This window comes from Thunnus maccoyii, chromosome 21 (assembly GCF_910596095.1).
Source record: "Thunnus maccoyii chromosome 21, fThuMac1.1, whole genome shotgun sequence".
Classification (NCBI taxonomy): Eukaryota; Metazoa; Chordata; class Actinopteri; order Scombriformes; family Scombridae; genus Thunnus; species Thunnus maccoyii.
Window position 1 is genome coordinate 27,361,983 of NC_056553.1, and position 15,779 is coordinate 27,377,761.

Sequence of the window (15,779 nt, forward strand, 5' to 3'; positions counted from 1 at the left end):
ACACCAACACAAGTGTATTACAAATCAGCTCTGCCAATTTCTCTGCCAAGGAAAATAGGAAAGCACAGTATGATTACTACTTTCACTTTCTCAGTCAAGATTCATCCACTAAATTAGATAGAAACTGGAGCTAAAGACAGATGTGTGTGTGTTTGGGTGTTGACAGAGTTGGAAGGTGAAGGACATTTAGTCAGGTGTGAATAAAGCTGTGAAGACACAGAGAAGATCTCTTTGAAATGAAACCAACACCTGTCTACAGACAGGCTGTTGCTGCTCCGTGTGTGTGTGTGTGTGTGTGTCTTCTCTTTCACTGTTGCACTTATTCACATGCACTCATCTTTCTCACTCTTGCACATTCTCTCACAGTCTTCATCACAGTGTTCATACAGTGTCTTTCACAGACTGAGGGGGTATCTTGAGTGTGATGGCCATCACAAGACAGATAACAAAGCTGAAAATAGCCACATGTGGAGGTAAGTATGCCCAAGTCTTGACGCCAGGCTGCTCCTTACGGTTCAGTACCTCAAGAGTAACTTGATGCCCCCTGAACATTGCACTGTGTTTTTGCAGTGGTTTAACTGCTCGTGTCGCGGCAGTAATGCACAAGTGTACTCCAGGACCATGTAACATCACTGTTAGGTGTGTTTAACAGGGCACGCTTCTGTCCGCACCTACCCGCACCCATCAGTGACCAGTTTTGGGCAGTAAAGCATTACTTTGTAACACATTACAGTAACGCATGATGACCAGTTTTGGGCAGTAAAGCATTACTTTGTAACACATTACAGTAATGCATGATGATCAGTGTTGGGCAGTAATGCATTACTTTGTAACATGTTACAGTAATATTATTAATTTGTTCAGTAACAAGTAGTATAAGAGATTAAAATGTGAAATTCAGTAATTATATTACAATTACTAAGACCAGTAACACTCTGTTACTTTAACACTTGGGGGTCAGTGTGCTTGCTGTCTTACTGCAATTGATGGAGGGTTGATATCAGTGTGGGCAGCCAACAGACTGCTCTGGAAGAGGATAAAAATGTGACTCGTCGTAATTCCAAAGTTTTATTGTAGCTTAGTCAGCTTGCTAATGTTAGCCATGTGCATGCCTACATTCAGGAGTCACCTGACTCTTGTTTAGTTCAGAATTGGAGGGTGTGTGAATCGTGCAGCTAAGTTTGGGACTTTAGGAGTGCTGTGTGAAGTCACTGAGGCTACGCTAACACTTGCAGTTGGATGATCAGTAAATCCTTCCTAACTGCTTCCTGCCTGCTTGTTAAACATGCCCCTGTTTTCTGTTTCTACATGTGTTAAACACAAAAGATGCAGTGTGTGTGTATGTGTGTGGATTCTGAATTGTTTAAAGGCAACTTTGACGGAGCTGATGGCTGAGTAACAAAAGTAAAGTAACAAGTAATATCACATGTTACTTTTGCTGCCGAGTAATAGGTAATGCAATTACTTTTACATGGATAATATGTAATAAGTAATTGATTACAATTTTCAAGTAACTTGCCCAACACTGTCAGTGATGCTGGCTATGGTCAGGGGTGAATACAGATATAGATTCATGCCAATTGTTTCATGATATTGCAGAGATCAAGAGTTTGTGGTGGTAATGTGCCAAGAAATATAGCAATGTGCCAACAAACACAACTAAGCAAATGTTTTCTGAGGAAGGTAATAGATTCATTATATTTATTAGACCTCAATGATACACACAATTACTAACTACTAACATAACGTTTGTTTGTGTACAAGAAAACAACACAAAGCAACTTTAACTCAACCATAGTGAACAACAAACAGAAACTAAGTAAATCCTCTAAAGTACTGCCCCCAACATTTTCCTAGGAACGTGTTTTATGGGTACTTGACTGGGAGGGTGGGCAACAGGTGGATAGTAAATGCTGTCCACCATCTGGATCTCCTAGATAGGTAAAGGCCCAAAGCCTAAAGAACAGTTGATCGGAAAAAAGTACATGGCACACTAAATGGACAGCTGGAAGACCTGCAGTTTTCCCACACATTTGTGAATTATTACACAAATGTTCTTTACATTTCTTTGACTATTAGGGCATTTCCACAGCAGGAACTACTTTCCCAGGGTATAGAGAACCTTTTGGGGTACTACTTTAAAGGTTCAGGAAATGGTTCAGGGGCATGGTTGCAGGGCTGACCATCGGTGATTGATCAAACAGACACTCAAGCCCTTCAAAAGCAGCTGATTAAGACCTACTGCTGGAAAAAAACAGCTGGAACTACTAATGTAATGTAGCCTAAACAATAAAAACCCATCAAACTAAACCATGACTACCACTTTTTCCATCTTCCAGATGAGTTAAATAATTTAAGATATTTTAATTATTTATTCTTGTTTTGTTTTCCTGCTTCATCTAGTGTGTAAGGAGTCTGATTCATTTGATATTTCAATCATATTAGCTCATTTGAAAAGATAACATCAGAGGGCAGAGACAGATGAAAGATTTTGTGTACATGTGCAGTGTTTCTTTGCAAGTGCATTGATAAGAGTGACAAAAAAATTAAGCTTCTGTTGCATTTAGGAGCACAGACTGTAACAGCCAATCCACAGCATTTTCTTACACTACCAGAGTATTTTTTCTCCTCTGGCACATTTTGTGAAAAGCAATTTCCACAGACAGCTGTATAAATCACACAAATATCCAGCTGTTTATATGTCCTGAACAGGTCAAAATCAGTGTGGATTGGACAGAATTCTTCCCATCTCACTTCTGATGTGGATTCCCAGTAAGGGTGACAGTGACTGATCAACTTAGAATGGCAGTCCATGGCAGATTAGCTGAGCTCTTGTACCACCATGAAGTAAGGTGGCTTCAAGAGGATGTGTGCTTAATCACCTTTTTGAACTGAGAAAAGAAGTGCACACATTTCTAGAAGAGCAGCACTCCCCTCTTGCTAAGCATTACACTGATGGTAACTTCCGTGAAAAACTGGCCTACTTATCAGATATATTTAACCAGTTCAGCTCAATATATCAATGAAAAGCAGACACAGCACAGTGTTTTTGGTTTCAGACAAAATTGAGGGCTTCAAGAAAAGACTAATTCTTTGGAACAGAAGAGTCATGGAGGGATGATTTGATATGTTTTCACTCTTAAGTGAAACTTTGGAAGCCTCTCCTCATGTCAAAATATCCAGCGCTATAACCCAGCATTTGACATAGTTGTCACGAAGGTTTGCAGACTCCAGACTCCGGAAGACCCACAACATAGAAACCTTTGGATTTTGGATTCTTTCTCTGTGGATCATGCTTCAGAAGACATGCCTCTGTCCACTGTGTTCGAAAATGAACTGATGGAACTATCAGCAGACAGCAGCCTGAAGCTTCAGCTCACATAAGCTAACCTTGTTTAATTCTGGATACTGGCTGCCAGTCAATATCCCTCTCTGTCAAAACGGGCAATCAAATTTCTGTTCCCTTTCACCACCACCTATTTCTGTGAATCAGGGTTTTCCATTGTGATTGTCACAAAATCAAAAACAAGGGACAAACTGAAAGCAAATTTAAATGCTACTCTGCATGTCAGCCTCTCACCCATCCCACCATGACTTCATTTCATCAATTCAATTCAATTCAATTTTATTTATATGGCGCCAAATCATTGTGCCAAGGCACTGTTTACATAGAGCAGGTCTAGACTGTACTCTTTATTATTTCCCAGACACAAGTGTCTCACTGAAGGTAAGCAGAATATTTATTTTGATTATTACAACAGACAGTGGAATAACACATATTTACAGCCTAGTTTAATTTTTCTGGATTTATTTTTTGTCATTTTGTTTTTTTTCTCATTTATCTGGGGAGGTGGTCCTCGGAAGTGGGCCTTAAGTTACAAAAGCTTGAGAACCCCTGGCCTAGTGCACTGTCAACATTCCTTGTGCTGCTATGTACTTATTTTAGTAACTGTGTGTGATCAGCTTCTATTGATTTAACAGCACTGTGAACATAGAAAGGAGTTTCACTCACTGAAAATGCTCATACAAGTACTCAAACATAATATAGAATTTGAGACATGGTGTCTTTGTCTCACACACATTCACACAGTACACGGATCAGTTCCAGAGCATGCCTCAGAGCAGCAGTGTGAAGCATTTACACAGAGGATTTACAGCATCTCTTTCTGCCTGGGACAAAGAATTAATATCAGCCTTCTGCTTCACAGTGGAACCTCCAACACTTTCTTCTCCTTTGAGCAGACTGCTTAGACATACATACACACTATATGTACATTTGGCATCATATCAAAAATTACACATCAAACACATTACACCTGAAACCACATGCTATTGAGAGTATCCAAGCACATATCTTGGTTCATGACTTGCATTAAACCATCAAGAACCTGTGTTGAGTGTAGAGGACCCCACCTGTTTGTATTGTAAGCAAAACAATTCAGGTAAAAATATCACTGTGTGCGTGTATATGTGCGAGTGTGAGTGTTAGTACTTACTACTTGTAGGTCTCTGAGCGAACATATTCAAAAACATGGGAGACACCCAGTTGGAACTGGTCTGCAATTGGAGTGACCCAGGGATTATTCTCCGCTTTAAACACCTGCTTAGGACCAGTCAGATCCAGATTACCTACGCGCGCACACACACAAAGAAACACACACACTTGAATTGATTAAACTCATCACCTGTTAATATCTGTAATAGTGCTGCATATTGCACGTTCATTTCATACACACTATTTAAAGATTATGTCTTTAAAGTGGTTATAATTGATATTTTTCATAAGAACAATCTATCAAATGACAATGCGTAATGTCAGGGGCATGGCTCTTAGTGATGAACCTACACAGAATGATCAGCGTTACTGCAGCTCCCCTCGGCTTTACAGAGCTTTATAGCAAGTTTCAGGTCATTCTTTAGCTGTCCAGCGGCAACTTAACTGTTTTGGTTCACTCTCAGCGCTCTCATAGCGTCATTTTTGGCTGCCGCAAACAGCTGCCTTCAGAGAAAAAGCTATAAAAACCCACTATACACTACCTGCTCAGCACCAAACAGCAAACACAAACAGTTAGCTGCAGACTAGATGGTGAACATAGTGGAGCATTTAAGCAGCTAAAGAGCCAGATATTTCCTTCAGGAGTTGGTAGAGAGCAAAAACAGTAAAAGAGAGTGAATATTGGATTCCCATTTACCAGGTGGACAGAAACATGACTCCAAATGAATGATAATGTTGCTCCATAACTGCTGGATGTGGAAATAAGCAACTGTTTGCTGACATGTTCAGCATATCGACTTCAGGAATTTCACCGATGTAAATAGGATGATTTCTTAAACCTAGGTCACCTATGTAGTAGAAATGTACAATTACTGTATTTCATTTGGTGCCCTGTGATGAGAGAAAACAGAGAAAAAGGCAGTAGATTACTCCACCATTCTAAAGGGGGAAAGTTCTGGAAACAACCAGAATGTACTGTGCACAGTCTCATCCAGTGCTAATGATAGTATGTTTATGGAAGGCAGATGGCAAATATGTTTCCCAACAGAGCAGAGAGAAGTTAGCATTGAGCAGCATTATACCTCTTTACTAAGGCTTCTTTTAATTTACGTCATTCAACATTTTTCGTTTTTCCTCATTGAGTTCAATTATATTGTGCCAGTGGGCAAGGTAAAAACAAATGGCAAGAACTGTGCACAAGCCAGAATGCTGCTGGAGCACATCAGTGGAGTCTGCAGTCTCCATTTCAGCTTGGTTTGGTATACCGATAGGGTTAGACTTCTTGTTATATTTTCAAGGGTACTTGTACGACAGAATGAATTTAAGCTGATTTCTTAACTGACATGTAAACAAGAAACCTGGCTTGTATTTATAAGTCAGCTTGTGAAAACTAAAGACACCCAATTCAGGGGAAGTCCTGGTGGTCTAGGGTGCTGAAAATGAAACTGCAACATCCCTGGTTTGAATCCAGCCGGGACCTTTGTTGAGTGTTATTCCCCTTGTCTCTCTTCTCTCTGACTTCTTCTCATGTCTCTACTGTCAGCTTGGTAGTAAAGGCATAAAACGGTCCAAATATAATAATTCACCCATTGTGTTTGTGTGTTTGTGTGTTTGTGTGTTTGTGTGTGTGTGTGTGTGTGTGTGTGCGTGCGTGCGTGCGTGTACCAAGCTCAGGGGGCAGAACAGTCAGTCTGTTGCCCTGGATGTGAAGCTCTTTGAGTTGAGCCAACTCCCCGATCTCCTTAGGCAACGAAATCAGATCATTATCCCTCAGACTCAACTGGACAGGAAAAAAACAGAGGAAGATACACTATTTTAACACACACTTACACTTGACATTTACATAGAAACAACTGTGTCATGAACTTGTTTGAAGTACAAAGACTTGAAGCAAATTCAGTCTGGACTAACATGTTCGAGGTGTTTTTAGACAGCTGTTCCTTAAGTGTATGACCATGATCAAACCTAAATCCATCAATCTGCCCCACTCTGTTGCATCTACATCATGATGTAAAAAAACATAAAACAAACATATTTTGTTTTTATCCAGTTGTATTTTGTACTTAGCTCACTGACAATCCACTCTCCAGATTAAATGCTCAGTGCACTAAAACTGTTTTATCGACTGTTTTGGGTCAAGTCCCCACATGGCTTTCCTTGATGCGATGTCACTATACATTCAAATTTTATAATTACAAAAACAATAAAAGACTGTTGTTATAAAGATTAAGGTTTCTATTAAAGATTTAAGATTTCTGACTTTGATGACTCCTAGTGGTTGTCCAGTGGTTTCGGTCCTGCCCACAAACCAGGTGTAAACAGTACTTGCTAGCAGTTAATTGCAAGTGAGGAGTGCCAGTGGAGCATCATGTCTCAGCTTCTTTAAGAACAATCTGGCTTCCAAAAATGAAAAGAAAGACGAGAGAAAAGAAGGGGCGACAGTATGTCACCTTGTTTTTCACAAAGAAAGGTGCGTGTAGTCCATGAGTGGTGGAAATTAACCTGGCAGCTTAGTCCATAGTGAAATAGGCTACTTTTGCTCCCCTAAGATTAGTTACTTAATACCTTCACAGAAAATTTTGAGTGTTTACATTTTGCTCCTCTTTTGGCCAACATTTAATCAATGCAGGTAAACTTTTAGCAAGATATTCATACTAGATTAGTTTTCCCTGCCCCTGCTTGGTGCCAGACCAAACAGATGCAGCTTCAGGCTCAGGAGCCCTGTCTCCTCATCCCCGTGCCCTACCAATGAACCTGCCCTACTCCCAACTGAAGAAGGAGGTGAGCAGCATTATGTTGACAGGTCAGTTCACATAATCGCAGGGGGTCCGTTATTTATCCATATTTTCGAGATATATCTCAAAGCAATGGCTGGACTGCCATAAAATGTGTTGTGCACAATCAAGACGCAAAGTGGAAGAAAACCTTTTGATTTGGTGACCACTCGACCTGTCCTCTAGTGCCACTATCAGGCTTTTCATTTCCATTTCGTTTTCCATTTCCACTTTTACAGCTGCTTATTTTCTAATTGAAAACGTATTTTTCCAGTGCTGTGATCACCAAGAATTCAGCTTCATTCTCCTCCATTGTATTGTGGTGGAGACAGAAATATTGGAGGGAGAGATCTCAAAACCTCAACAAATCAAACCAAAACTGGCCCAGTGCCTAAGTGGGGCTGATACTGTAAGTTTACTGTATGTATGTACGTGTCTTTTTAAAAATGGTTACTCAGTACAATGTGACAAAATATCCAGGACCTGAATTCATTTTGAAGACATTTTGGTGTGGAGGCAGAAGAGCTCTGAGGTTATGTGCATAATAAGTGGGTCACTGAGTTGAAGTGTTATAATGTGAAGATGAGTTTGAACCTATGGGGCTGTAGCTCATTGTGTCACTTGCGTTGACATTAACTTACTATTTGCAGTTTGGTCAGCTTCCCAACATCAGCAGGCAGGACTTCGAAGTCATTGTCACTCAGATAGAGAGCACGAAGAGTGGCTGCAAAAAAAAAAGCATCTCTATTAGTCTCTGTGTGTGTTTGACAAAGTCCTAACCAGGCCGGAATCTGATCTATAACACCGCTCAAACCTGATTAATAATACTACCTCACAAACTGGACAGAATCAATCCACACAGAGCAGTCTATCAAAGATTTACTTCTGATTGTCTGGCAAGACAACAGTGACAGTCAGACAGCTTTGTTAATGTGCAGTGAAAAAATCGTGCCAGCACACTCTGTATGGAAAGAAAGTATTTCACACAAAGGAGACGAAGATGTTGTCTCATAACTGTTATAACATGGAGCCAAAAAGCTGCTTCTGTTGTAAAGTCCTATTCATCTTTTAATGTGAAATCTATATTACACTGTACATGACTAATGTACCCTGAGGCCTTGCAACTCTTCCCTCTGCTTCCACCACCCTAACCCCTTCACCTCTATTACCACTAACTTTTGTGCTAATTTGTCCCCCTCTGACTAGTAGGCAGAGGAGTTTCTCCAAAACATAATTATGATCCAGTTTAAAAACATCTTTTTTAGGACAAATGCACTAAAAGTTACACTGCCACTGACTAAAGCATAGCAACATATAATCATAGGAACATAAATATGCACAAAGTATTCCAGTTTATTAAATTACATTAAACTTCAGTCTTTTTGGTCTTTCAGGAGAAGCTGAGAAGTCTCTGTCCTGAGTCTGTATTGTTGCTGGTGTACCTCTGTATCCAAAAATAGTGATCTGTATAAGCTTGGATATACTTATAAAGTATGAGGTAGTCCACTGCAAGTTGTGTGTACTTTTGTAGAGTGGCTTCCTAAAGCCACGGTGTTACAAAAGACCTACATGACCTACGTGTCCGTTCCAAAGCCTCTTCACAATGTAAGTAAAATGTATGTAAATATGTGTCTGTAAGAAAGACGGCAGCCTTTGCCTCTGTTGCAACTACAGAGAACTCAACCACAAGTCAGTTCCTGACTGTCATCCCATACTAAGGATCCAGGACATGTTGGATGCACTGGGTGGAAGCTCATGGTTTTCAGTGTTAGGCGACAGTAAAGCCTAGCACCAGGGCTTTCTTGATGAAGAGAGCCGTCCGTTGACAGCCATAATTACACACTGAGGTCTCTCTGAATGGGACTGCATACCCTTTGGTCTGAGCTCTGCACCCGCAGAATTTCAGAGGAGCATGGAACACTGTTTGCCTCCTGTACCTGGATAACAGCCTAGTACACAGCAGCAGTTTCGAACAATACTTGGAGCATGTCCATTTAGTCCTCCAGTGCTATAAGGAGAACGGTGTTTAATTAACTCCAAAGAAGTGTGAACTGTTCAGTTTCTTGGCAAGTTTCTTGGCAAGTTGGTGATAGAGGATTACACCATGGACCCCATGGAGATGGCGGCTCCCATCAGGAAGTTTGAACCAGTTGGTTGATGCACTTCACAAAGCCTCCTGTCCTTGGATATCCTGACTTTACCAAGCCATTCATGTTACATTATGACGCATCCCAGGTTGGTTTGGGTGCTGTGCTGTATCAGCGTCAGAAAGGGAGGATGAGAGTGATAGCATATGGCTCCTGCACCTTGAGCCCATCAGAGAAGAGGTACCATCTGCACTCCAAGAAGCTGGAGTTTTTAGCATTAAAAGTTGGCCATCGGTGAACGTTTCCATGATTACTTGAAGCATGCTTCATAGTTTGTTGTGTACATGGACAACAACCTATTAACCTATGTGCTCACAACTGCAAAACTCAACGCCACGGGGCACAGATGGGTAGCAGAGTTGGCCAACTATAATTTCACCATATGCTATCGTCCTGGGAAAAACAACGCAGATGCTGATGGGCTGTCTAAGATGCCGGTGGACATTGAGGACTACATGAGCACGAAAGGAGAGGCATTGGAGTGATCCACATCAGCGCCTTGGACCTTGTGAAAGACTTGTGGGACTGGCCAACCTCTCACTCCAGCGCAAATCTGCAAGGCTCAGGAGGGGGATGAAATCCTATCCAGAGTCTTCTGGCATAAGTCGCAGAACAGGAGGCCAAAAAGGACTAAGTTGAAAGCAGAGCACCATGCTGTAGCCACACAACTGACACAAAGGCAACAGATCCTGGTAGATGAAGATGGTGTCCTGTGCTGCAGAACCTCCTGCTGAGAACAGCTGGTGATTCCCAAAGCCTACCATCCGCTGGTTTTTAAAGAACTGCACCGGGACATGGGCCACATGGGGCTTGACCTCATTCGGGAAAGGCTCTACTGGCCACAAATGCACAAAGATGTAGAACATTTTGTTACTAAACTATGGTGATACCTAACAGTGGCATCTCAGATCAAGCAGTAGGAAGCAACAGCAGTGTGGAAGAACAGATGTGTGTGTGTGTTCAGATCAGTCATGGACTGAGATGTCATCACATTAATGTCCCAAACCCTAAACAACAGTCAACATGTTTCATTTAAATTTACTTAAATGGAAAGGATTTACTTTAATGATTAGAGAGGTTGCTTTCCATAATTGGAAATGTTTCCAGGCACAGTAAAGTCACTGCTGCAAATCGTGGAATACTGCATTTAAGCAGCAAAACTGAAAACTGTAATTCTAAACTTGAAAAGACAGATAAAACTCTCCAGAGGAAACAAAGTTTAGACTTGAAATAAAAAATGTATCAACAGCTGTGATGGAGCTCAGGATTCATCCTAAGAAGAGTTACTTTTTTAACAATCTATTTACAATCTTTGTGTTATGGCTGACCTGTTGGATGTGTAGAAAAAAAAACACAGAACATCAATTACCTTAAGATCCTGACTGATCTCCCATACATGCATATGATAGGGCTGTTGCACTACTACAAGTGTGTGGTATTTGGTGACCCTATTCACCCCCCATAGGTTGTGTGTGTGTGTGTGTGTGTGTGTGTGTGTGTGTGTGTGTGTGTGTGTGTGTGTGAGAGAGAGAGAGTGAGAGTGAGAGTGAGAGTGAGAGTGAGAGTGAGAGTGAGAGAGACAGAGAGAGAGAGAGAGAGAGAGAGAGAGAGAGAACTCACTGAGGTAAAAGAAGTTTCCAGGCAGGGAGTTCTGGCTGAGGTTGTTGTAGGTGAGGTCCAATACTTCCAGAGCTGGCAACGAACCAAATCCTCTGGGCAAGCTGCTCAGACGGTTCATACTGTGCACAAAAAATACAAAAATACATTACACACTCTTGTATGCTCTTCATTCAATCCTGCCTTCAATTCAAATTCAGGTAATATTTTAGAACAGTGACATTTTCTCAAATCAAATTCCTTTCAGTACATTAACTGAAGATTATAGGCAAGATACAATAATTTTGATGACCAATTAATTGAAATGATATCCAGCAGGCCATGGAGCATGTGCTTCCAACTGATCACTCATTTAAACAAACTAGTTTTTAATGCAGTCTCCATATCAACATGATAGTATTTCAGGACGTTTGTAAGGGACAAATGATTCCAGTGGTATAAGCTAGTAATGATGGGCCCCAGTGAAAGATGCACACACAAATAGTCAAAAAAATCATGCAAACCAAAGACACACACACACACACACATACACACACACACACATACTCACACATACACGCATACCTAGACACATAGACTGCTCTTGGATTTTGTAGTCAGGCTTTTAAAACTTACATATTGTACATGCAGACATAAAGTCTACAGTCTGTTGAAAGTGAGTTGTTTTTAACTTTTGTTTTTTGGTTCCCCAAAGCACTGCATAGAAGTAGTGTATAAAACCTCAGTAGCATAGACACGATCAAGGTTCAACTGTGAACTCATGAAGTCACATTTGTTACATTCTTTAAAGTCATCTATAAATCATAAATAACAAATATAGCCGTGGCAATGAGATTGCGAGCATTTGGATGCTTGTTCAACCTAATATGACCTCAATAAGCACTTGAAAACATACCACTTGCATGAATTGCTGCATGGTTGGCAAACAGGACTTGGACACCTGGGGATTCAAATCCTGCACCTCTGTATCCCTGAGAGAAGGTGACTTACTGACTGCGCGACTGAGCACATGGTTTTCCACACACCTCCTCACAAGTTGAGGCAATGACATCACATGCAAAACTGGGGTATATTTGTTTATTTAAACTTAAAATGCTTACAAGAGTCAAAATGTTAGTGATAAAATTCTGAAAAAAATTACACATCATTCTGCTGGTTTCAGGTGTATTGTCAAATACTTTGCTGAAGTTTGATCAAACATTTGGCAAAATAGAAAAAGGTTGTGCATACAGTATTAATTACAGTAAGATACTGAATGTCACTGTGGACTCATCCTTTGACATATCTGAACACCATTTGTAACATGTAATATCTAGTATCCAAAGAATGATGAATGATTTTGCATATTTTAAAGACATAGAGTGACAGACTTCTGAATTGACCACAGGTTGCAGTGAGGCAAACTTTTGTGACAATTCAGTGGATGTGCTGAAAATATTTCAGTTTCAATTGAAGTCAATGAGGGTGAATAACTTAATGATCTGTAACACTTAACCATGATGAAATATTTTTTTGGTGAATCAGTATGTTAGTGATTTTGTAAAACGGTGAGTTATTCTGGTGGCCTAAAGAGAGGTTAAGAGAGGAGGAGTGACAACTGTCACAGGTCCCCTCAGGTACTGAATCTGATACTGTGTGGTTCATAGTCAGCAGCTTAACCCCTGGGCTATGGGCTCTGCTGGTGAACACACTGTCTCTTGTTTTCATAACCTCAACGTTTAATACAACAAAGGTCTATGGGAATTAATGCGGCTTAAGTTAAAATATTTACCAAAATTACATATTTAACTTGATAACAATCATATGATTATTATCAAGTTTCTAAAATAACATTAATTGTCAGCTTAAGATAAAATATAATAATAATGTTAGACAGCTAGGTCAGTAATGAATGCAGCGTCTCGATGAATGAATGTGTGATGCGTGCAAACAACACACAAAACCCTAACCCATCTAGCTGGTGGAGGCCTGGGAGGAAGAGAACAGAAAGAAGTTAATAAGGAAGCCATCCAAATAGGCTGATGCTTACACTAACCAGGTGCAGATAGTTTCCTGACACCCTCTCCAAACCAGCCCACCAGCTCCTGAGCTAGGAAACCAAACCAACCTCACAAACAGAAGGCAGAGAGAGGGAGTGACAAAACTTAAAGTATTCACAACAGTTTAACTGTTGGGGATACAATTCTGAAAAAACCCACATCAACCTGCTTTTCTCGGGTGTATTGCCAAAGATTTTGGTGAAATTTGTTGAAATTTGTTTAAAAGTAGATGAAGTAGAAAAGGTGCATACAGTAAAAATTACAGTGAGATATTGAATATCACTGAACACCATTTGAAATGCTTAATATTTACCATGTAGATAATTTCTGTGTCAATTCTGATGGCATATGAATGAAGACTTGTGGATATATAAATGTTAATTGATTTTGCATGTTTTGAAAAATATAGCGTAATGGACTTCTGAATTGACCAAAGGTTGCAGTGAGGCAATCTTTGTGATGAAAAAAAAATCAGCTCTCTAGGACCTAAAGTGGAATTTAGATGATTTTTGGAAGTTATGACTGCAATATTGATGAAAACATGGGTTGAGATATAAACTTTTTGCATTTGTGGCACCCACTGGTGGCAGAATATCCAAGGACTACACAGCAAAGCTCAGACCTAGCATCTGAACATGTGTACCAAGTTTTGTTACAATAGCTTAAGCCAATTTTGATTTATGACAGTTTATGTAAAACTAAGAACTTCAAGACAGGTTTAAAAATGTATAATTTCAAAACGGATTGACATATTGAAATTTCCTTAACTACTTATAATCAGTGACACTTACAGATGACTAAGTTTTGGGACAACTGGCCCAACGGTTTCTGACAAGATATCAAAAAGAGAATTTTGAGAAAATTGAGAAAAATTCACAAAATTTGACAGAAGAACATTTGAGCAAAGATGCAGATGACTTGAGAGATTAAAATGATGGAAGAATTTTGACTCTAGGTCAAGCTGTTTTCAAGATACTTTTGAGATACTACTACTACAGGCCCTCACACTTCGCACGTGTCAGCAGTGGTATCACTATTGGGGGTCTTTTGACATGTCTGTGAATTTTCAGTATTATCAGACACTACATAAATGGGTAAAATATTATTTCCTTTGTGTAGTATGTGGTGCTGGAGATGACTTATTATAAATCGTGTACACATTTGATAAACTGTGTGTCATTTAGGCTTCATTTCCTGTTGCCCATAGACAGTATGATATAAGAGAAATATTAATGCAGCAATACATTTACCAGAGGGCAACTGACATAGATATGCATTTTCATGAATACTGGACATTGCATAGAGATAACTGTCACTTCCTGTATCTACTATTTGGTGCCAGAGAACACCCACTAATTATACGTCATGTTGCTGTATATCATGTGTAGACCACACCATGTAATTTTCATGCAAATCGGATGACGTTTGTCACGTAAGGCCAACTTCCTGTTGTGAGTAGGTGGCACTATGACCATCACTCAATATTGACATTTGATGTGTTCAGGCCTGAACTCTTATCAAACATGAGAATCGGACAATGTGAAGTGGACTTACAACAACTTGCCGTTTAATGCCCCAACATGTTTTGGGCAAAATTGTCCAGCATGCCATGCCAGGTGTGTTCCATGAAAACTAAAAAGCTTCCCAATTTAGCATAAAAAAAGTTTTTACATGTAACCTACCAAATTTGAAGTCACCAAGGTTAAACCTCTAGGAGGAGTTTGTTAAAATACAACACCTGTCAATGGCTTCACTTTATGAGTAAAATGCAAAGTAGATTCAAAATGGCGGACTTCCTGTCGAACTTAGGGTATGGCTCCAACAGGCTTCTGTTACCAATTTCGTACATATATGTCAAATTTAAAGGTGGGGGCTTTAACTTTGAAATTTTCTAGGGGGAACTCTAAAGAGCCGAAATGCCACGCCGAAGCCCAATTTTGATAGTACTTGATGCATTTATTAGTTCAAACATATATGCAGTTGTTTTAGTTTTCACACATCCTAAAAGACCTCAAACATGTTTTCGTAAAATGAAAATTGTATTCAGAGACTGCTCATGTGAATTTGGGAATGAGTTCTACAGCAGATGCACTGTGGGTGCCAATGTTAAGGCCCCCTACCTAAGACATGAGAACCAAACTCATGAGTGGCAAGCCACTGGAAGAATACCACTACAGAACTTTGGATCTGTTGATCAGGACACCCTCATCGATGTTCTCGATTCAGCTGAATGCCATCAGATTCCAATTGAAGAAAACATCTCTGTACTTGTGACACAGCTGGGTCACAAAGCCCTCATACAAACTCCCATGTTTGTAGTTGGATATTTGGAGACCTATTTTGAAGGGTCCTGCTGCAGCTTTGACACTGCAGAAATTAGCAGAGATTGTACAACAGCAAGTTCAAACACCAAAGTGTGTGAAAGACATCTTAAAGTTTCCACTGTCCATGAATGCAGCACAGAGCTGTGTGGCCAGACACCTGAAAAGATATGTTGGGGAACTGGATGAGAATGGCTTACAGCTTTCCCTCGCTTCTGTACTGGGGCTGATCTTCTGTTTGGAAGTGACATCACTGTCAACTTCATTGAAACCTGTGAATTTCAGTGTCGTCCTCAAATAAACATATGTGGATGCTATCTCATGTTACCAATTAATTATCAGAACTATTCAGATATCTGCAGTGATTTCAATGCAATTCTAAACAG

At 40.1% G+C, this 15,779-nt stretch overlaps 1 protein-coding gene across 1 annotated transcript in view; it reads right to left on the reverse strand.

Annotated features, from left to right (window-relative positions):
• Positions 1–15,779, reverse strand: part of rsu1 (Ras suppressor protein 1) — a 71,387-nt gene that overhangs the window by 26,711 nt on the left and 28,897 nt on the right. The window contains exons 5-8 of the mRNA XM_042399421.1: positions 11,037–11,155; positions 7,911–7,993; positions 6,161–6,275; positions 4,497–4,629 (exon numbers count right to left, since the gene is read on the reverse strand). Coding sequence (XP_042255355.1) covers positions 4,497–4,629; positions 6,161–6,275; positions 7,911–7,993; positions 11,037–11,155 — 450 coding nt within the window. The remainder of the gene's footprint in view (positions 1–4,496; positions 4,630–6,160; positions 6,276–7,910; positions 7,994–11,036; positions 11,156–15,779) is intronic.